Genomic DNA, 22,318 nt, shown 5'->3' on the forward strand with positions numbered 1-22,318 from the left:
TTGGCTTTTCTGATGGTTTCGTCACACTGCCGACTCATGTTCATCTTGGAGTCCACTAGGACTCCAAGATCCCTTTCCACTTCCGTGCCACCCAGCAGGTCATTTCCTAGGCTGTAGGTGTGCTGGACATTTTTCCTCCCTAGATGCAGCACTTTGCATTTCTCCTTGTTGAACTGCATTCTGTTGTTTTCTGCCCACTTGTCTAACCTGTCCAGGTCTGCTTGCAGCTGTTCCCTGCCCTCCGGCGTGTCCACTTCGCCCCATAGCTTAGTGTCATCTGCAAACTTGGACAGAGTACATTTCACCCCCTCGTCCAAGTCACTGATGAAGACATTAAAGAGTATCGGTCCAAGCACCGAGCCCTGCGGGACCCCACTGCCCACACTCTTCCAGGTCAAAACCGACCCATCCACCACAACTCTCTGGGTGCGACCCTCCAGCCAATTCTCCACCCACCGGACTGTGCAGTCATCCAAGTCACAGCCCCTTAACTTGTTCACCAGTATGGGGTGGGATACCGTGTCAAAGGCCTTCCTGAAGTCCAAGTATACGACATCCACCCCTCCTCCTGCGTCGAGGCGTTTTGTGACCTGGTCATAAAAAGAGACTAGATTGGTCAGGCACGATCTACCTGCCACGAACCCGTGCTGGTTTCCCCTCAGCATAATTTGTCCTGCCGGGCTCTCACAAATGTGAGCCTTGATGATTTTCTCAAAGATTTTGCCAAGGATGGAGGTGAGACTGACTGGCCTATAGTTACCCGGGTCCTCCTTCCTCCCCTTCTTGAAAATGGGAACCACACTGGCCCTTTTCCAGTCCTCCGGGACTTGACCCGTGCGCCACGAGCATTCAAATATTCCCGCCAGTGGCTCTGCAATGATGTCGGCCAGTGCCTTCAGTACCCTCGGATGGAGCTCATCCGGGCCTGCCGACTTAAAGGCATCCAGTTCCTCCAAGTGACCCTGCACCACCTCAGGGTCCACGCATGGAAGTCTGGTGCCTTGCTGCTGCCTCCCTACACTCCCAGTGAGAGACTTGTCATGCCTCTCACTTAGGAACACTGAGGCGAAGAACTCGTTGAGGAGTTCAGCCTTGTCCCCTCTGTCCGTCACCAATTGTTTCTGCCCATTTAGCAGGGGTCCTATTCCTCCCTGGGCCTTCCTTTTACTCCCTATATATCTAAAAAACAATTTCTTATTGTCTTTTACTTGGGTTGCCATCCTCAGCTCCATGGTAGCTTTGGCCTGTCTAACTGCCTCCCTACAAGCACGAGCAGAAGAGGTATATTCCTCTTTGGTGATCTCTCCCTGTTTCCACTTTTTATGTGCTCCCCTTTTGGCCCTTAGTCTCCCCAGGATTTCTCTGGTCAGCCAGGGAAGCCTCCTGGCCCCTTTCCCTCTTTTACCTCGCACGGGGATCGTCTCGCTTTGTGCTCGAAGGATAGCTTCCTTAAGTCACAGCCACCCTTCTTGGGCTCCCATCATTTCAAAACTACTACTCTGGAGTGCATCCTTCACTAATCGCCTGAGTAGATTAAGTTTATGAAGTACGGATCAAAAACATTTTAGTACCTTTTTCATGTCTCCATTATTTTTAGGAGAAGCAGCAAATAGGAATCCCCAAAACGTAAGCCGTTGCAAGGACACATTACGTTAGACTATAGCGTCGTTGAAATGCTGGCTCCATTGAAAACTATTGGAGAAAAAAAGCCAAAAGACATACGTGAAAATCTGCTTTCATTGAAGCTCATGGCAGGGTTTCTGTGGACTTTGATATTGCCAGGATTTCACCAGCCTTGATTTTTATAGTCACAAATCTGCTAGCAACCTGCTGGGGCACTCAGACCCTGAACATGACTTCAGACAAGTGACTAATTCCACTGAAAGCAGTAAAACATAAAGTGTGTGTGTGTGTAGTGATTCAGGACAGTGGCCTCAGATTCTGTACCTCTGAGTGCAGAATAGCTGCACATCCATCAATTCCTAGAGCGTGAGAGGTTTTGCTCATTAGTTACTGACTGTCTTTACTTAGGAGAACGGAGAAGCTGATTCAAGGCTGCAAAAGTTCTTGTTGTGTGGCAGGTCCTGGGAATATTTTTGGAAGGAGCTGTGTAGCATTGCTCAGTTTCAGTAACTTCTAGAATATCAGGTGACCATTTTTCCATAAAGTCCTCTCCCTGCTGAGGCAGACATACCTAGAGTCCTATTTTTTTTAGTTCTTACTATGCCATGATGAAGATAGCAGTTCTTTGATTCAGCAGAGATCTGCTGGTCTCAACTCCCTGATTCTCTGTGTAGCTCTGTTTCAACCCATTTACAAGTAAAAGCAGTCTGGGATTTAATCTATTGCATGCCAACAAGCAGTGGTTCTCCAGAGACCACCAAGCAAGCAAGCAGAGCTAGAATGCAGGGCCTGCAAGAGAAGGTGCTTTAGGAACCACCTGTGCTGGCTGTGCATTCACTGGAGGCAGTTTGTGACCTGTGTGTGGCAGAGTGGTGCTGGGAATCCCAAGCAGGTTGTATGCAGGCTTAGAAATTATTTGATCTGGTTTGACAATAGAACAAAACAGAAAATGTACTTGCATCTTTCCAGATGCGGTATGATATGTTACGTGTTGTGTTGTGTTGTGTTGTGCTATGGTATGCTTAATTATATATGAATTGATAAACTGGAGTAATAGCTCTTTCAACTTTAAAATGAATCATTCACTCAAGTTGAATATTTCTTTTAGCAACATTTATTTGGAGTGTTCATCATTTTTACAGCTGTATATGTAGGAACATCAAAGAGATTTCTGACAAGCTATTCATTCTTTAGACTGAAATTTTGTAGTATCTCCAAAATGTAGGAAACTAAATTGATTACATCAGAAAAGTACATAATTGATAAACAGTGCATCACTTCTGAATGTTGAAAAATTCAGAGCTATTGGTATATTGGTAATTTTCAAATTAGACTTTTAAATAAATTCAAAGAACCTTCTTAAATGAACTCATAGTTTCTTTGGATGCATATGTTAGTATCTGAAAAACCTTGCATTTCTGTATGCAACCTGCTCTTCAGAGGGAATAGCAGTATGCAGTTTCTTACAGGTACCAGAAGATGCACTTGCAAATATTGAGGGCATGCCTGAGAAGGCAGCTAAGATGAAACTCAGTCTCTTACCAGTAGCAGGTTTTCCAAATCCCAAATTAAACTACTAACCCACTTCATTAATGATCTTATAGGTGAAACATCTTCTGGACCAAAAGGACAGTATAAGGATCGGACCCCATCCGTCACTCACAGTCCAGAAATAATGGATCCATCAGAGCTGCGGCCCTTTTCAAAACCTGAAGTGGCACTGACAGAAGCTTTGCGACTTTTAGCTGATGATGATTGGTACATGTGCATATATATAATTACAAATCTGTATGCAGTTTGGGTATAAATACATGTAGCATTTGCATTCATACTTACCTTTTAACAAATTAAATGTACATTCCTCTTTGGTCAAAAGAAACGTAAAATCTGCTTAGTAATATCTATGCAGGGAAGGAAAGCCTCTTCCATCCACATTCAGGATTAATACATGACTGTTTTAAGTCTGTGCTATATGTTCTAGCTCCTGTCATGTGATGATATTAGGATTTCAGCTTTCTCTGTTTAGTGAAGGTAGTAAGTCCTAAAGGCTATAAAAAAAAAAAAAAAAAAAAAAGTAAGAAGGTGACCTGAATATACCCAGAGCAGGGTATATTCTGAGCCTGGATACAGCCTGACGAGAGGTCTGTGCTGGCACTTCCCATGCATCTCAGCAGGGTGCCCCATGATGTGGCTCCCACCAGCATAACTGTGTCACTTCTAGTGGGGCAGTGGGAAATAGGCCCAGCCTCTGCTGCTCTCGGGGCTGTTAAGGGAGGGTCTGATGTTACCACTTCTACCTGCTGGAGAAGGAAAGGTCCTCTCCCTGCTGCCATCAGTCCAAATGGAGGCAGGGCCCTGGGGATATCTGGTTATAGTGCACCCAGCCTCATGATTGCATTAATCCAGTTCAGGTGCCATCTGTCCCAGAGACTTACCACGAGACTGCCTCCAATTTAAAAACTTACTGCTCCCTTGACACTAATTTTCATTCTATGGTTGTTTCCTTAACATTCCCACTGTCGGTACTGATTCTGTGTTTGTTTGGTTTTGTGGGATAGTGTGTTTTTACTTTAACTATTTGTTTTATGTAGGGAGAAGAAAATAGAAGGACTGAACTTTGTTAGATGTTTATCTGCCTACCATGCTGATGTGCTGACTGTGAAGCTGCATGAGATGAGCCTAGCTGTGGTCCAGGAGGTTAATTTTTCATGTCAAAATTTTATACTGTTTGTTAGCTTTGAGGCAAACATTGTAATGAGGAGCACTATGTACCTCTGTTGTTCTTTTTTCAGCATGGGCCATTTTGAAAGGCTGGGCAATGCAGTTCCATAAAGCAGACCATACCTGAGATACTCAGCTCTTTGCTTCCTTTGCTAAAACTGCTAAAATTAGCATGTAACCTTACAGCATTTTGATAGAGTACATACATTGCTCTATTTCACATGATGAATCAAAATGCGAAATGTCTCTTGCTTATCCGTGATAGTTAAAATTTCCAAAAGAGAAAATAAAATTAAACTCTCCTTATTTAGTGTACTTGTTTACTAAGGTCTTTTTCTGCATTCAGGTGAAGAATTTGCGTTCAGGTGTTTCTCGGGCCGCCGTGGTCTGTTTAGGGGATTTGTTCACCTACCTGAAAAGGAGCATGGATCAAGAACTCGATAATACAGTAAAAGCTCTCTTGCACAAAGCTGGCGAATCCAACACCTTCATCAGGGAAGACGTAGATAAAGCATTGAAGGCAATGGTCAATAATGTGACTCCAGCACGGGCTCTCTGCTCTCTTATCAGCGGAGGGCAAAGGTAATTTTCCCAAAGAGCTTTTGTAACAAAGAGTTAGTGTGTTAGTAGTAAGGCAGGTTTTCTGTAGCTTTGATAACAGAGTAAGTCGAACATTTTAAAGGAAAACATTCAGTCTGACCAAATTGTACCTGTTGAGGACAAGATATTTTTTTTCTTTTTGGCATGCAGTTCAAATGTCAGGGGTTTTTTGTTATTATATAGACTGCAGACTGTAATAGTGATTGCGAGTTCTGATACATTTTATAACAGTTTTAAAAAGCTACAGTCAGTACTCTCTAATCAAAGTTCCTGGTAATATTCCTGCGGACCCTTATAATCTTGGCAAAGCCTGCATAGGTTGTCCTTATTTGCTAGCTGTTCTGGAGTCACAAACTTCCCTTTTTTCAACAGTTTCGGAAAAGTGGTTTTCTTTCACTTCCAGCCATCTTTGAACGCAGCCTTTTTTTGGTCCCTTTCACAGCGTTCACTAGCAAATTGCTTTTTGTCTCTGGACACAAATTCTAACTTCCTGCATGGTTTTGGTGTGAGTTTTCACATGATTGAGCATTGTCTTTCTTGTGTACCTCAAACAAGATTTGTCTCTAGTTCTCTTTCATGATTTAAATCCTGTCCTCTACGCCTTTCAGTTTTGGTAGAGATTTTTATACTTTCTCTACATCTTCTTTGCTAACCATTTGTTCTTTTCCATTTATATTTTCTGTTTATCTTTCACCTGAATGACATCTAAGCCTTAACATCAGTCATAAAGATCTTTATAGTTACACATAGATTTCCTTTGTTCATTCTCTGGTCTGTCTCCCTCTGAACTGGTTATACACAGATTTTTCATTCTAACATCCTCTATCAAATATCTCTGATTATTGCGCTCCTTAATTCAGATTTTAATTTTGCCCCTGGAGCTAGAAATTTTATAGTTATTCTGGATCCCAAATTCTTTTTCTTTCTATAGCTTTTCCTCCAAAGGTAGTGCATCACAATTTGCAAAACACTAACAGAATTCATCCTTCTTGTGAACTTGTTTCTGCTGTAATCCTTATTTGTGTCTTGTTACTTTTCAGTTGATGGTTGTAGTTTCCTGAATACATTTCTGGCAATATAAAATACTTAACCAGCAGTAAAAGATGTTCCGACTGCTTGTCTCCTGGCTGCTAAGCTAAAAATAAATCTGAAGCTAAGCCTTCACATTTGTCTGTCCAACCAGAAAATACAGTTTGTCCTTGTTTTTCCCTTCTTTCTTTCAGGTAAATATGTCATCTGCTATGATTGCCAAAAAAGGACCTTCTGGCATTCTCTGTCCTAATCGGGATTATTTTGAGAGTGTGGGATGGGCTTTTTTTGGTTGGTTTGTTTGTTGTTTTTTTTGCATTTTATCTTATTCATGTATTTGACTTTCAGTTTGATCTTGGCTTTGCCTTAAGGCAAATAAAACTTATACTTCAACATTAGTTTCAGAACTCTGACCACATAAAAAAGATTTCAAATTCAGATCAAATTTAAATGTACAAGTAAAATAAAGGTAACATTTGATATATAAGTAATTTTTGTGGCATGCAAAGTGCTTGTTCTAATTTAGCTCATTTTAGGGTATCCTGGTGTCACTACCACAATGCTATAGATCAATGAGAGCAGCATTTCAATCAAGAGAGAGACATGCTGAAAGACAGGTGGGCTAGTGATGAGCTGTTGCATCAGATGTGCCTGCACACTCTCATATGTTGTGGATTTAATTGTAGAGGACAGGCACAGACCCAGGGCACTAAGATTTATTCGGTACCAGTGCAGACCAGCCAAGCAGATTGTTGGCTTATCTTCCCATAATGAGCCTTTTTTTGAAAATCACAAGGCAAGTGCCGGTGTTTGGCAGAACCATTTGCTGTTCTTTCCCCCCAGTTAACCGCAGTGCTTTGCTCCTTCCCTCTAAACCTCTCAGGCCACTCTGCTATGTGACAAGCAGCTTAGTGCTACCCTGCCCAGTGTCACTCAGCTCATTGGCAGGAAGGACAGACTACCAGTTGTACTTGTCCAGAAGCACTTCTGCTCAGCCTGAACTTCCAGATAATAAGAGTTTTCCCAGCCCATTGCATCCACATTATTTTTGCTCAAATCAGCAGTATCAAATCAGCTTACTATGCTCTATCAAGCCCTACCCTGCACCCTGTCACTTTGTTGGTTTTGTTTCTCTGTATGGTCACTAAGTAGCTTGACCCAGTCTCCGTCTTTCCTCCACAACTTTGGCAGACCTACCCGAAATGACTTTAAACTAGCTAGCATGTGCACTGATAGCCACTTAGCTGTGGCAGCACAGAGCTCAGCTCAGGTAGTTACCTGAGTTTGTATCATGGTTCCCAGGGGATTCTGCAGCCTATGCTGTGCTCTGTGTTGCCATTTTATGCTGCAGTCAGGATCTGAATTCTCTTGTGTATGGGAGCCAGCCTCTCACCTTGAGCATAGTGCAGACGTATCTGGAGTTACTGCTTTCCCTGCAGTTGCCTTTAACTTTCTTCTGCACCTCCTTTATTGCTTGTGCTTAGGCCTGGTAAGGTGTATAAATGCAGTTCTTGAGAATGTATAGCTAGGTATTCAAACTGGGATTTGTGTGCAGCCTGCTGTCCCCAATATCACTGTTTTTTATCTAGGAGCTAAAATTGTTCAGATGTACAGACTTGCTTGCCCAAAAATCAGTGCGTCTTAATTTGCAAATGTAGTCCCAATTGTAGTAAGAAGTTCTGCAAACTGAGTCAGACTTTTGTGATTTATTTTCATGAATTTAGCCACTTACTACCCATGGTAGAAAAATAGACCTGAGTGCGATTTTTTTTTTTTTTTTTTTTTAGAGGCTGATAAAGATATTAACCTATACTTTTTGGTGTTTTATTTAGAATATGAATCAGCACATCATTTGTTGTCAGAGGTGGAAAATACACATTTTACATTTTATTTATAATATAATGGTTTTAATTGGTTCTCCTTTGCTTTAAAAGCAGCACTTCAGGGGCACTCAAAAATAAAACTTTCTGCCTCGATTTTCAACCTTGCAGTTGCAGTATTTTGTGCATGAAGAGGACCAGAAAGTGCAAATGACTAAACAAAAGTGATATTTATTTTTATCTTTTATTATGCATTCCTGTGTACATGTGGTATGTATTTCTGTGTACAGAGGAAATTAATTCAGCAGTAAATGCCCTATGTCTGTTTCCAGTCCGTAGTATCTTTATGTACAAAACTAGAATGCTCATCTAAAGTTCAGTAGGCCAGTAGAGCAGTTGCAGCTTGTGTGGTTTATGCATCTATGCACCCTCATTGGAAAAGGGAGGAAATATCATGATTTAGGTGTTTCTTTATCCATCTTTTTTTGCTTTTTTTCCTAGTCACTTGCACACAGCGGTGAGACGATGTACAGCCCAGCACTTATCAGATGTGGTGGAACGAATGGGACCAGGACGGATACTCTCGGGAATTAAGGATGTTACCGACAGGATTTTCCCTGCTATTGCCAAGTTTGCACAGGATGGCTCACAAGAAACAAGGTCAGTAGATAGAAGCCTAGCTTAGGTAAGTCAGTAGATGGGAGCCTAGACCATTATGCAAGAGGCAAGGATTTTGTGTGTGCGCTGTTTTATTGCACCAGCTATATAGTTGGGAGGGATACAGACAAATTTTGGGGTACCAAGGAAAAAAGCAGACACAGCCTGAGCTTAGCAGTGGATTGAACAGATCTATAAAGTTCTGTTGTTTATCTTGGGCTGTGTCTTTTTTTTTTTTTTTTGCAGACCTGAGGAAGGGTACTTTGTGTCCAAAAGCTTGTCTGTATCCCTCCCAGCCATAGAGTTGGTCCAGTAAAAGGTATCATGAACAGAATACTTGCCTCTCATATTTACTGGACCATCATGGCTACAACCTCACAATTAACCATTCCAAATAGAAACTAGACTGTTTTCATTCTTTAACTTGGTGGAATTAACCTGTTCTCACCTAAATCACTACTCTTGAGTGTAGCTGCTGTGCAGGAATAGGAGGGGTTTGAGTTGCATTAATATTAGAACAGTCTTCCCTCATTGTAAAATGTGTATTGAAAGGAACTCCTCTTGTGATAAATTAGGTACCCAGGAATGGTCCACAGTAGCCTAACACAGGGGTCAGCAACATATGGTCTGTGGAGCTGGAGGACTTTGCCTGTGCTTGTGTGCATGCTGTGGCCGGGCAGCAAGGAGTTACACTACTACTGGGCAGCTGGAAGCTGCACCTGCATTGCTGCTGCTTTGCCCAGCCCCCTCTGTTTCCTGGCTGCAGCATTGGCAGGGAGGTGAGAGATGGGGAGAAGAGGCAGCAGTGAGCTCACAGCTTTCAGCTGCCCAGTCCTGGGACAACTCCCCACCAGCTGGAAACTGTGCCAGTGTTGGGGGTCTGGGGAAGTGGTAGCAGCAGTGCAGGCACAGTTCTTAGCTGTCTGATTTCAGCATAGGCAAGGCAAAGCCCCCCACTGCTGATGCACCAGTAAAGCCACCTGGCCCATGTCGAACAACAGCCAGGTTGTTCTGGCCTGTGGCTTGTTAAAGGTTGCCAGCTACTGGCCTAATTTTTCGAGATCCAAGTATAATGGTGTGCTTCTTTGTAGGTACTATGGTCGAAAGATGCTGTTCAGTCTGATGACTCACCCAGATTTCGACAGAATGCTTGAAAAGTATGTGCCATCCAAGGATTTGCCTTACATTAAGGAGTCTGTTAGCAATCTGCGTCAAAAGGTATATGGAAAACGCTTTGATTTAATTAATGGATCAGGAAGTGATGTTAGGTCTGCTGGAAGTGCAAACAGAGGGTCTACAAAGAATGAAAAAGGAGTGGATTTGCAAAAAACACTGTGTCTTAGAGTGAATTATGCCCAAAATTAGGATGAATTAGACCTTGGAAAGGCTATCAAAAGAAATAGCAAAACACTCTTCAGCCATGTAAATCAAACAAGAAAATAGATTGGTTAGGGGAAAAGTCTGGTAACTTTCACTCCTGAAAACTTAGATCTGGATTAGAAGTTTCAGCAGATCAGGTAGTGCTGGTCTGCTGGGTTTATTTGTAACAACTTTTGAGTTGCTGCTTAATATGCACATTGGTATGGAACCGAGAGAGATGAGGAGGGAGAAATTTAAAAAAGAAATGCAGAGCTGAAGTACCAGTGTTTAAATGTCTGTGCTGCTTAGATGAATTTGGTGTTGTAAGTAGAGTAAGTTTACAGTCTAGCATCTTTGCCATGGCCTTTATGTTAATACTAGGAATAAGTGGTAATTTTATTTTGAATTGTAAAATTGGAATGCCAATAGATGAGTTACATAAATGAGAAGACACGGCGGAAACCTAATTGATAACTGCTTCTGTAGAAAAGCTGAACTGTCTGCTGCTGTTGGGAGACCAACTGTTACCCTTGTCATTAGAGAGCCAACAAAATCACAGTATGCTACTGGATCATTATTTTCATTATACGTAGGGCCTGGGAGAGATGCCTCTAGATACACCATCAGCCAAAGGAAGACGTTCTCATGCTGGCAGTGTTGGACATTCTCGGTCATCATCCACTTCCAGAGATGCTCTGAATGTCACTGAAAGGTAGAACTATTTTACTAAATCTCCTACTTGTTTAGTAGTTACGTTTCCATGAAATAGTCTCTGCAGTCTCGCTGCAGGGAGGGATTGTGGAAATGTTCATAGCAACATTTGTTAGAATCAATGAAACTTGAAAAGGTTGGTAAAACTTTATATGTCCCCAGAAACTACTTCTAGTGATGCAGCCATTATATATTAAGAACTAACTTGCTGCTTTGTGTCTTTAAAGATAATTAACTTATTGATTGCCTAAGAACCCATCCCAGTCTTATAAAAGAACAGTTGTAGTGCCTTACATTCACATATAATACTTCACTCTTTGCATACATACATTTAAAGAGGTGACTTTTGATGCGTTTGGCAGGGGAAATTAGAGTTCTCACTCTGTGGTGGACCATATCAATAAGCATATCAGTGTATATATATATTTTATAATGTTTAAACGTCATTCTAATAAAAACTAACTTCTAGTGGAAAAGTTAATATATTCACTACAAAGAGAAATAAAGCAGTATAAATAATTTGCCCGCGCAGCATGGATGCATGTGCTGAGCATGTGTAGGAGGCTCAGCTCTGGCTGGGCAGCTGGCAAGTCACAACACGGTAGCTGGACAGGAGCCCATGATCTGGATGGGGAGGACAGCTCTCTCATGTTTTGCTCCAGTAACTGAGTGCTTAGGGCACTTGCCCAGGAAGCAAGTGGCCTGGGCTGTAGTCTCCAAAGGGGATTTGAACCTGAATTGACTTCCTGTACAGTGCTGTAACCACCACACCACAGGTTAGGCATTATCCAGTCTCCAGCACGTCTTTTGAAGGTGACACTTGGGCATCCAAGATAGGGAGATTATGTGGGGCCATAAGGAAGAAAACAAGCTAGAAAAAGTGTAGCTCAGTGAGATGGGTGCTGCTCTTGAAGGGAGCAGGTCCTGGGTCTAATCCTGACCTTTGTTTCCACAGGGGCAGAAGAATCCATACTGTACTCCACCCCATCTATTTTACCAGAGACTATCGAACGTCTGGTGCAATGGCTTACTTACCAAATTTTACCCTGTAGCTTCATTCTGGGAGAGATCAGCCCAGCCATTCAGGGAGAAAAAAACCATTTATTTAAAATCCTGAAAATTCCTAAGAAACCTGAGTGTCTGAAGATGTCAGGTTACTGTTGTAGCTTCTCTGGGTGTAAGCCCAGTTGGAGTAAGCAGGTCTGCAAATTGAGTCAGAAACAAATGAAACTTGTATCGATGTGGGGGGAGTACAGTTTGAAATGCAAAGCGTGTGAAGCAAATTGCAAAGTGTGTGAAGCAAGCAATCCCAGAACTCATTTGAATCTATATAAAACTGTAACAATACAATTATTTGACATTCACTCTTGAATACCTAGTCAAGCCTACACTTCAACCTTGAGCAAATAATACATATGCAAGAAACCTTGCCATTTCAAGAAAAAATGCAGTGAATACTCTACAACAGTGGTTCTCAGTCTTTTTAGACTTGAAGCACACTTGCTGGACTCAAGGCACTCCCCCATAACTTCTGCGAATTGAGCAGCACCCCATTTCAAGATTTATTTATTACAGTGCTTACCTCCTTGCAGAAGCGCTGGGCAGTGTGGGTGGTGCTGTGGCCAGGTAGCTTACCTCCAAACATCTCCTTGTTTCCTCATACCTCCCAGCACCCTTCAAACGATCTCTTGCACCCTGTTAAGAATCACAGTTTTGTAGAGATAACTTTGCTTGTGCTGCAGTGTGCTACATGCCAAGGAGCTGCCTTACCTTTAAATCTTTGTTTACAAATTTGGGTGACAAAGGTAACTGCACTGATGTAAGAGACTTTTGTAAGGTGTTTAACTTAGTACTTTCTTGGTTGATTAAAAAATCATTACTATTTCAAAATATCAATGGGTCCTGTTAAGTGAATTTGTAGCTGGCTAACTGACAGATCTCAAAAAAGTAGTCACCAATCTGGAATCATCATTGCTAGGGGGCTTCCTCAGAGATTGGTGAATAGCATCAGATCTAGTACCATTGTGATCAGCAATCTGGAATTAAATTCAAAATTGCTGCTGATTAAATTTTTGTATGAAGTGAAGACTGGGAGAAGGGCGGCTGCTGCTGAGAACAGGTTGCTGGTTTTAAAGCAGTCAGCAGGCAGTTGTGGCAGAATGGGAGACTGTATCTAGGAAAGCACTGACTCTAGGGTGTGTCCAGATGAACGTGGGCATTCGTTTCCCTGGGGACAAGAAGCAATGGCACACTTTGGACCACTGCTGCTTGTCCCCAGGGAGCACCCATGCCTTCCATGCTCTGGTGTGCAGCAGGTTACCTGGGTGGGGTAGGGGAGGCAGGGGCCAGCACAGTTGCTGGCCCTAGCAGTCTTACCTGAGATTCTGGGGGCCTTCTGGGCCAGCAGCTGTGGCAGGAAGACGGGCCAGCAGCCAGAGTGTGGCTCTAGCTGGCCAAGATCCGGTTTTGGGTGGTGCGTGCTGCCGCCATGTGTCACCCTGCCTTTTTATGGCATGGGGTTTTTTGACCCCAGGATCTTCCCTGCCCCCACACTGCAAAGTCGTAGTGTGTGGCACTGCAGACAGGACTACAGCACCACATACCTTCCATTTATAAACGGGGGGGTAGTGAGTAGTAGCAGGAAAGTGTTTTTACCTTCATATACGTATTAATGAGACCAGTACTGAAATAATACATACAGCACCAGGATAGCAAATGTTAAAAACAGTGTTAGCAAATTGGTGAGAGCGTAGAAAAGAGCCACAAAGTGCTCTGAGGGCTAGAAGAAGTGCTTTACTGTGAGAGATTTTAAGAGCTCAGGCTGTTTGTAGTTTATTGAAGAGATTGAGAGGTGACTTGATTACAGTGTATGAGGACCTTTCCAGAGAAGAAACACCAGGCCCCCTAAAGGTTCCTTTAATCTAGTGAAAAAATAGATAATTGGGAACTGAAGCCTAATGAATTCAGTTTGGATAAAAGGCAGAAAGTTTTAACAGTTGAGAGGATTAACTGCTGGAACCAAACTATTGAGTGAAGCAGTGCATTCTTCATCTTGTATGTCTTCAAATCAGGTATGGATCCCTTCCACAAGATTTGGTTAATTGAACACAAACTACTGGGCTCAATACAGAAGAATCTGCTCCGAGGGAAACGTAATGGGATACCATATACACCATCTCTTTTCAGACTAATTTAGCCACCTCTTTTCTTTCCCAAAACCCCATTCCTCAGGAAAGGAGGAGCTTCATGTACTACATGTTTCCAGAGTTTTACTTTACTGCACCGAGAGAGGAAAATATTAAGATGCTTTTCTAGCTTATGCCTGGCTGCACCTGGCTGGTTGACTGTTGTAAGGGTCAGGCCATCACATCACAAAAGATATCTAAGTGGCTACCATACTTGTATCGCATTGTACTACCCATGTGCTCCTCCTACTCAGTGTTAAGGCAACATCAAGCAAGATCCCTTGCCTGCTTGATAGTGTGCTGATACCCAAGATCTGCATGGTGGCATAGTAGATGCACTGAGCAAAGCAGATGCCAAGCTTGGGAGAGTAGTACTGATGCAAATTGTATTCATCTCACCACCCTCAAGGGTTACAACTTGCATGTCACCTACAGGGGGATTTGCACGGACACACACTCAAAGAAGGAATGGTTACTTATTTTACAGTAAATCGGTCTTTGAGTTGTCAGTGTGGATCCCACGACCTGATCTCTTTCTTTCCTGGCAAGTCCTGAACTAGCATGAACTTTTAGCTGTGAGGGAACTGAGAGAGTCCCATCCATTCCACCCTGAGTGCCCAGGCAGAGATGAGTGAGGAGTCCCAGGACGTGTTGCATGGGGCCCAGACAGACAGTGCTATCCAAAGGAAGCCAGAGTTGCACACGTGATGCAGAGATGCACTGTTGGTAGAATCTGTGAAACCTCATTACTGTGGTATAAATGACCATTCTTTAAAAAAAAACAACCAACAAACTTTCAAATGCCCCAAAATAAACTTTGATAAGAAGTGTTTCTATTTAATATTGATATTTTTATGTTTAAGAGACTTGAATGTGTGTAGATGTAGGATTACTGTTGTAGCTTCTCTGGGTGTTCAGTGAATAACAATGATACTTTTTTTCTTTCCAACAGGGAGATTACAGAAGCCCGTGAAATTATAAGAAAACCAATTCCTCGTAACTCTCTAGAAAGTGCAGAGTATGTTACAGTCATAACAGGTTTACTGAATGCAAAAGATTTCCGTGATAGAATTAATGGCATTAAGCAACTGTTTTTGGACACCGAGAACAATCAAGACCTCATTGTTGCAAACATTATTAAGGTAATTATATATACAAAAACATTTTCTTTGAGAGGCCTGACTCTCCTTGGTAGAAAGTCTCAATAATAGTAATGTTCTGCTCTAAAGATGCTCAGTGTCACAAAACTTGGTTTGTTCTTTTATTAAGAAAATGTGACAAGCAGGAGAGTAACAGAGCAAGTGAGGAGGAGGTCAGGTATGGCTTAAAGAAGAAATAAAGATAGTATAAAAATAGTGGGAATTGACTGGGGAATAAGAGAAGCTTAAAGGTAGAGGTGGAAAAAGAATAAGGGGTTGGAAGGCCTGGGGAAGACCAGGGACATGACTGCAGAATAAATTACAGAATAAATGCGGGCCATTTTTTGATACCTATTGTTTTATTCTCATCTTAATCACAGGTCAGAGCTTTCTGTGCATTTAAAAAAAATCCTTAGTTACCAGTTTAGAATTGTTTTTTCTTCCTTCCATTATAAATTATCTGTATGTATAAGTGCTCATCTTTTATCAAATCCTGGTTTTAGGGTGCTGTAGACTCTATGAATCTAAAGCAGAGGTCACTAATTAATGGCTCATGGGAGCCATTGGATCCAGCCCTTATTGCTGGGGCAGCTTTGGCATAGAGTCTTCCTCCTTTTATGTGTTTTACATAGTTCTGAAAACCCCTATTCCCTCATGTTTGGAGGAGGAGAGGCTTATTTCTAGTTTGTATGAAGGTAATAACTATTTCCAGTGCACTGGGGAATGCAGTTTTATAGTGAAAAACAACATTACAGAATAGATTGCATTACTCAATAGAATCCCTGCAGGGCCCTGGGACATCCACTGTTTTTATCAGTGATCTCAAAGAAAAGTAATATTGATAGAATTTGCAGCTGCAATCCTAGACTGCCACAGAGGACTTGCAGATGAAACATGTTTCTCAAAATGCTACAGGAGGGAGACCACCCTACTTTTCTTGTGCTAAGTATAGTTCTGTCACAGTGAGCAGCTTGTTTAACAAATATGAGTAAAACAGAAAATGCAGTTGATTGGACTGAAAGTTACAGAAGGTTAGTGTAATTTTGTTATGTCATGTAGGATGGACTACAATAAATATGGATGTAAATAGAAGAATTGAATGAACATGCCATTTGAAAATACCAAGCATCTATTATTTGGTAAAAGGATACTGTGTCAGTGTATTGCACATCAGAGTTTGTTGTGATAAGCTGCAGAAATTGGATAACGCTGATGCGTGAGTAAATCTAACTCCTCTTTGCTTGCTTTTTCAGATCTTTGATGCTTTCAAGTCTCGCTTACATGATTCCAACAGCAAAGTAAATCAGGTGGCTCTGGAGACAATGTACAAGATGATTCCTTTGTTGAAAGACAACTTATCACCTGTTATCAATATGTTAATTCCAGCCATTGTAGACAACAACCTGAACTCCAAGAATCCAGGGATCTATGCTGCTGCCACAAATGTCATCCAGGCTCTTTGTCAACATTTAGGTAATTAACTCGCAGTGCTGACAGAAGTAATGTTTTGTCATGCGATTGGCCACCTGAAAGCACTCTACAGCCATGTCCTGACAGGAGTGCATGGTGGTAGAGCACTTTAAAACTGCCTGATTGTGTGACAAATGGACCCTCATTACATGCGGCTTCAGGTGAAGGCCCTCCAAAGCGGAACACCTTCATTAACTCCTGTCAGTGCATGCCAGAAGCAGGGCTCATGTAGTCCAGTCCTGCTCCTGATGCTGTCTTCAGGATGGGAGTTAGGGAAGGGAGGGAAGGAAGCCCTAACACCAAGTTATGGGGCAAAGTGAACACACGGGAGGGCAGGGAGCGGATACAGGCCGACCTGGACAGGTTGGATCAATGGGCAGAACGAAATAGGATGCAATTCTACAAAGACAAATACAAGGTGCTCCACCTAGGGAGGAGGAATCCTCAGCACACCTATAGGTTGGGGGAGAACCTCCTCAGCAGCTCAGCGGCTGAGAGGGATCTTGGAGTCATAGTTGACTCCAGGATGAACATGAGCTGGCAGTGTAACAAAGCTATCAACAAAGCCAGTTGCACCTTGTCATGTATTAGCAGATGCATGACCAGCAAATCGAGGGAGGTGATGCTCCCCCTCTATGCGGCATTGGTCAGGCCGCAGTTGGAGTACTGCGTCCAGTTCTGGACGCCGCACTTCAAGCAGGATGAGGAGAATCTGAACAGGGTTCGGAGGGCCACTCATATGATTACTTGCAGGACCCTATGTGGCCTACGTGCAAGACCCTATGAAGGAAGGTTGAGGGATCTGGATCTCTTCAGTCTTCATAAGTGACCTTGTAGCCACCTATATGTTTATTAAGGGAGGACAACAGAGAATTGGAGATGCGCTATTTACCAGGGCACCCCTAGGAGTAACTAGGAATAATGGGTACAAACTAGTGGAGAGTAGATTCAGGTTAGACATTAGAAAGAAATTTTTCACAGTAAGTGTGGCCGGAATCTGAAGCAGGCTGCCAAGGGAGGTGGTACTGTCACCTAACTTGGTGGTCTTCAAGAGGAGGCTAGATAGACACCTGGTTGGGGTCATCTGACCTCAGCGCTCTTTCCCGCCTGGGGCAGGGGGTCCGACATGATGATCCTTCAGGGTCCCTTCTGACTACAATCTAGGAATCTATGAAAGCTTGGTTTGGGGTTTGCCCAGCTTGTGCTGGGGGGAGGAGGGAAGGGAGGATGGATCCCCCACTCTCCAGGACCAGTGTCTGTTGGGTTTGGGGGGGGTTGCTGTAACGCACAGTGCTTGGTTCATTCTTTTATTAAGAAAACCAGACAAACAGCAGAGTAACACAGCAAGTGTGAAGGAGGTCAGGCTTAAAGAAGACAAAGTGTAAAAAAAGTGGAAATTGAGTGGGGAATAAGAGAAAATTTATTGTTTGCCAGTGCCCATTGTTTGAAGGAACCAGTCTTCATGACATGGTTTCTACCAGGCTCTTGTATTTTGCTTGGAAGGTAGGCAAGGAGAGGTTTTAGGTGAGCTCAGTAGGAATTGGTTCTGATGACTGTTAGGAAGTTTGGAAGGAAAGGACTGCTTATTTCCGATGGCATAGATTTGCACTGGTTAGGCTGTTTGCTTAGTCTAATGCAGCTAAACTAGTACAGAAATGCTGACTTAATTTGGCTTTCCTACTTCACACAGTGCCTGATTCTGCGAACTGAGGAGCACTTGTAGAAAGTAGCTGAGTGCCCATAGCAGTGTAGTAACAGCATTGAAACTTTAATATACTATTTCTGTTAAGCAGCTATCAATGTAGTTCAGCAGGTAGTAATATAGAGGTTTGCTTAAGCTACTGTGAACATTTCTGATTGCAGTTCATGTAGTGGTCAGGCCTTATGAAAAATCAGTCCCCTAACAGCTCTTCATAAAACTTCACCAGCTTAAAGTACTCCTTTGAGCTTAAAGAAAAAGAGACTCTCTGCCTTAATTAAATAAAGTTTGCATAATACATTTCAAGTTAGTATTTTTGTTAGACTGAAAAACTGAGGACTTTCTAAAGTAATTTGCTTATTTTAATGGTCTTTATCATCTTTTATTTCTTGAATTTAGATAATTCCTTGCTTCTCCAACCGTTTTGCACAAAGGCCCAGTTTTTGAATGGAAAAGCTAAACAAGACATGACCGAAAAGCTTGCTGGTAAATTTACATTTTGCTTTGCAACTTTATATTCATGTGTATTCCAGCCTGCTTGGGCAAACTGACCTCAAGATGATTGAGGTTATGTTCATATTTCAGGTTATTTAGCAAGAGCCCACCACAATAGCAACAGGATGGCATACTGCAAATCTGTTCTTTAGTCAAAAAGAGTTTGAGTATGCCTTGTGCTCCTTACACGAAGCTTAGTACTGTTAAACCAAAAATTACATGTTTGAGGTGGCTGTATATTTGCCTAAACGATAGCATAATACTTATGCTGACAGAATTAGTTTCATGTTGGATTGGGCTGTAAGTATTTGCCTAACAGAAATGGATTGTCACCTTGGTTGTAAACCTGCACCTTGGTCAGTGCAGGAACCCCCTGTGTCTGTGTCGAACAAGTTGGAGTCTTGGGACCTGCAAGAAGAGATTTGTGGGGCTCTGTCTGCTACCCCCTGGTGAAATTTTGGGGTAATCTTAATGCTCCCTCTTTTGTTATTCTCTTAATTTTTTCAGATATCGTTGTGGAGTTATACCCACGGAAACCTCATGCCGTGGAGCAGAAAGTTTTAGTTGTCCTATGGCATGTCTTAGGAAACATGACAAATAGTGGCTTTCTGCCTGGAGCTGGAGGAAATATGCGGACAGCTACAGCTAAATTAACAAGAGCACTTTTTGCACAAATGGGTCAAAGTCTGTTAATTCAGGCTGCATCTCAACCCCTGCACATCAAAAAGAGCTTGGAAGAATTTCTCGAAATGGCTACCTAAAATAAATAATGTGTATGTGTGTGCACGTATGTGTGTAAATCAGTCAATCCATAGACTGAGACAGACTGACAACTGTTTACATGAACGCAAGTGGAACAATTCTAAAGTTGCTTTTTCGCAGTGCCTGCACTTTGCACGTAGAAAACTAGAACGGCTGCTTTTTCGACAACCCGTAGAACACATCGCTGTCCTGTACCAGCACACGTATACCAAATCAGTATAACACTCATGAACTCTCTTCACTGGTGTTGCTTGCAGGCCACATGGAAGTATCTAACATGTTTAAAGAGAAGTCAATCCTGCTCATTTGCACTCTTTAGAGATTACAGCACAGCACCCTGTATGGAATGTAATAGATACAAGATTTGTAATGAATAATATACTTTTTATCGTGTAATCATGTTCTGCCATGTTTTTTCACTTAGCCTTACTTATGTAAGTTGGGGGGGAAAAACCAAAACTCTTGAGTTGTATATGGTACCAAGAACAGGGCTTTGTGTGATATTTGTGGAAGAACACGTGTTTCTTAAATCAGTCCACTTATATAATTGTGCAGTATTAGCTTGCTACTGCTGTTGTTACATGGATGTAACATTTGCTTGACAGTTGGGCATAGTCATCTGCACACTATTGTAAAATTTTAACAGGCTATAATAAAGCATGATGACCAAAATTTTTAGGAAACAAATAATTTTTACAGAAGTACCCATTTGTCTTAAAAAGAATTCCATGCTTTGAATATAACGTCCATATTTTTGTGTGAAAACACTAAGTTTTATTGTTCTGTCTGACACTTAAAATAGTGTTATCTCTCAGCCCAGCTGTGTAACTCTCAGCAACGTAGTGCCAGGTCTTCTCTAGCTTTCCTTAGAATTCCTCAGCTCTAAGTACTGTACTCATTTTAAAAAAAGAATATTATAACAATAAATGGATTTATTTCTGTAAAGGTGTGGCAGATGGCTTTTTTCCGCCCTCCTCAAACTTTCTAACTTTTTTGATGGCAAACTACTGGTGGAGAAAACCAGTTTTATCTGGAAAGCTCATGTTTGCTCAGTAAGTGTAGGGCAAGGGGGAGTTCAGCGTGAAGCAAGGGATGGTTTTGTGGGCAATAGCCTCACAGTAAGGCTAAAAACAACCAGTTTAATGCAGCACTGATGGGTCTGGGATATGACTGGCATCAGAACAGATGTGGCAGAGTCATTTACACACAAGGCTTCACTGGCAGTTAACCTGAACTAGGCACAATTGTTCCAAGGCAAAGCGTCAATTCGGGTAATTCGCAAACACTTTATGTGGGACAATGGACTGGTCTATCTGCGCAGTTTGCAGCTAGATTAAATGCTCGAATCCAAATCAGGTTGGCTGTTTTTAGCCCAAGAACATAAGAACTACGTTCACTAGTTCAGACCATAGGTCCATCTTGCCCAGTCTTCTGTCTCACAAGAGCAGAGAGTGAATGCTTAAAGGGAGAGAGAATTGGGTTTGACCAGGGCTTTTTTTCACTGTTCCTTTCTTGCTTGCAGCCTCCAGCATTGAAGGTTTAGGAAGTTGTGATTCAGAGGCGGTGCCCCTCACTCTCGTGCTCCACAGCTACTGACGCTCCTCTCCCCCAAGACATGTCCAGCCCCTCGCTTCTACTACACCTGGTGGCAATGATTTCCATGCTCATTCCATGCTGCATGAGAGAGAACTTCCTTCTGTTAGTTTTAAATTCACTAATGTCATTGTCATGGCTACTTCGTATGAGAGACGGCAAATAATAAATCCCTGTTTACTTTCTCTGGGGGAACTAGTGGGTTGAGAGAGAAAGCTCGCAAGATGGGAGTTTCCTGCCACTAATGTAGGTTTATTCAGCAGACAGTAGACTAAGCAATGCACTAGTTACATGTAAATGAGTCTTGCTCCCTGTCCTGTTGCTTAAACAGCTCTGGGATGTTCAGAGGCATATTCTAGTAGTTCAGTAACCCAGCAGTCCCTTAGTCCTTTCAGTCCAATGACCCTTTGCTCCCAAACTGCTTTATATCTTTTGTTCCCTGTGTATGCATTATTTTTGCTGCTACTCCTGGCAACTCGCAGACTACTAGTAGGATTTCTAATGAAAACCTTTCTAGTTCCTAAAAATTAGAAAACATAATGAGTTTCTTGTGGGCAGGTTCCTAAAACCTTTGAGGCACAAACACATCCCTACCTGCACCTGTTTCTGATTGCACCTTACCCCAATCCACTCTCTATCTGTTCCTCTCCCCACTCTCATTGCCAATGCTGATGCTTTGACAAAACGTGTGGCTGTTTTCTGGGTCATGACCTTCCAACACCTCACAGGAGCGGGCAGCAGGTTGTTGGTTGTAGCCGTGTTGGTCTAAGGACATGGGAGTACCAGGGTCTTCGGGTAGATGCGATGTCTTTTACTACCCCAACTAAATAGTTGGCAAAAGCTCTCAGAACAGCAGACTGTAGAAGAAGGGTGGTTGCACCCGAACGCTTGCCAAGAACTTTTTCCCAGCGACTCAGTTGGTCTAATAAAAGATATCATACCTACCCAAAGAAGCTTGCTTGCAAGATTTCAGGCATCGAGCAGAACTGCAGTGTCTCCCAATGCTTTGGGAAGGGTGTTTGGGTCCAAAAGCTTGCAAATAACTTTTCCCCAACTGTTTAGTTGGCATAATAAAAGACATCGCATTTACCTAACAATTGCCAGCGGTGTTTTATAATCCTAGCTCTGTCCTGGCCTGAGTGCAAGGCAGATCCTCCTTGCTGCCTTTCTCTGGGTCTTCCCCTGCTCTTCTGCCCCCCACCTGCGGGGACCAGGTCGCACATGGGCTGTCTGGCGTGGATGCCCTGAAAGCTTGTCAAGAGGAATGTTTCCAACTATTCGAGTTGATTTAATAAAAGATACCGGATTGACCCACAGACCTGTCTGCTGGTGTCCTTAGACCAACACCGCTACAACCTACATCCCTAGAAGTACAGCATGACACTTCCACCAAGGTTTCAACCTCACCACTGGAGGGGCTGGACATGCTTGCCTGGCTCTGGGGAACGTGGTTTT

The 22,318-nt window shown here is 42.6% G+C and overlaps 1 protein-coding gene across 3 annotated transcripts in view; it reads left to right on the forward strand.

The window, feature by feature from the left end:
- TOGARAM1 (TOG array regulator of axonemal microtubules 1) overlaps nt 1–20,215 on the forward strand; it is a 60,186-nt gene extending 39,971 nt beyond the window's left edge. For all 3 annotated transcript variants that reach the window (XM_090034416.1, XM_090034417.1, XM_090034418.1), the window contains 10 exons: nt 3,228–3,381; nt 4,215–4,320; nt 4,691–4,926; nt 8,295–8,453; nt 9,542–9,668; nt 10,403–10,521; nt 14,658–14,847; nt 16,098–16,317; nt 18,413–18,499; nt 19,016–20,215. In XM_090034416.1, coding sequence (XP_089890542.1) covers nt 3,228–3,381; nt 4,215–4,320; nt 4,691–4,926; nt 8,295–8,453; nt 9,542–9,668; nt 10,403–10,521; nt 14,658–14,847; nt 16,098–16,317; nt 18,413–18,499; nt 19,016–19,269 — 1,652 coding nt within the window. In that variant the 3' untranslated portion in view covers nt 19,270–20,215. The remainder of the gene's footprint in view (nt 1–3,227; nt 3,382–4,214; nt 4,321–4,690; nt 4,927–8,294; nt 8,454–9,541; nt 9,669–10,402; nt 10,522–14,657; nt 14,848–16,097; nt 16,318–18,412; nt 18,500–19,015) is intronic.
- Nucleotides 20,216–22,318: the final 2,103 nt, after the last annotated feature.

Source organism: Crocodylus siamensis, chromosome 2, assembly GCF_052110815.1.
Source record: "Crocodylus siamensis isolate JL-2025a chromosome 2, ASM5211081v1, whole genome shotgun sequence".
NCBI classification, from domain to species: Eukaryota; Metazoa; Chordata; order Crocodylia; family Crocodylidae; genus Crocodylus; species Crocodylus siamensis.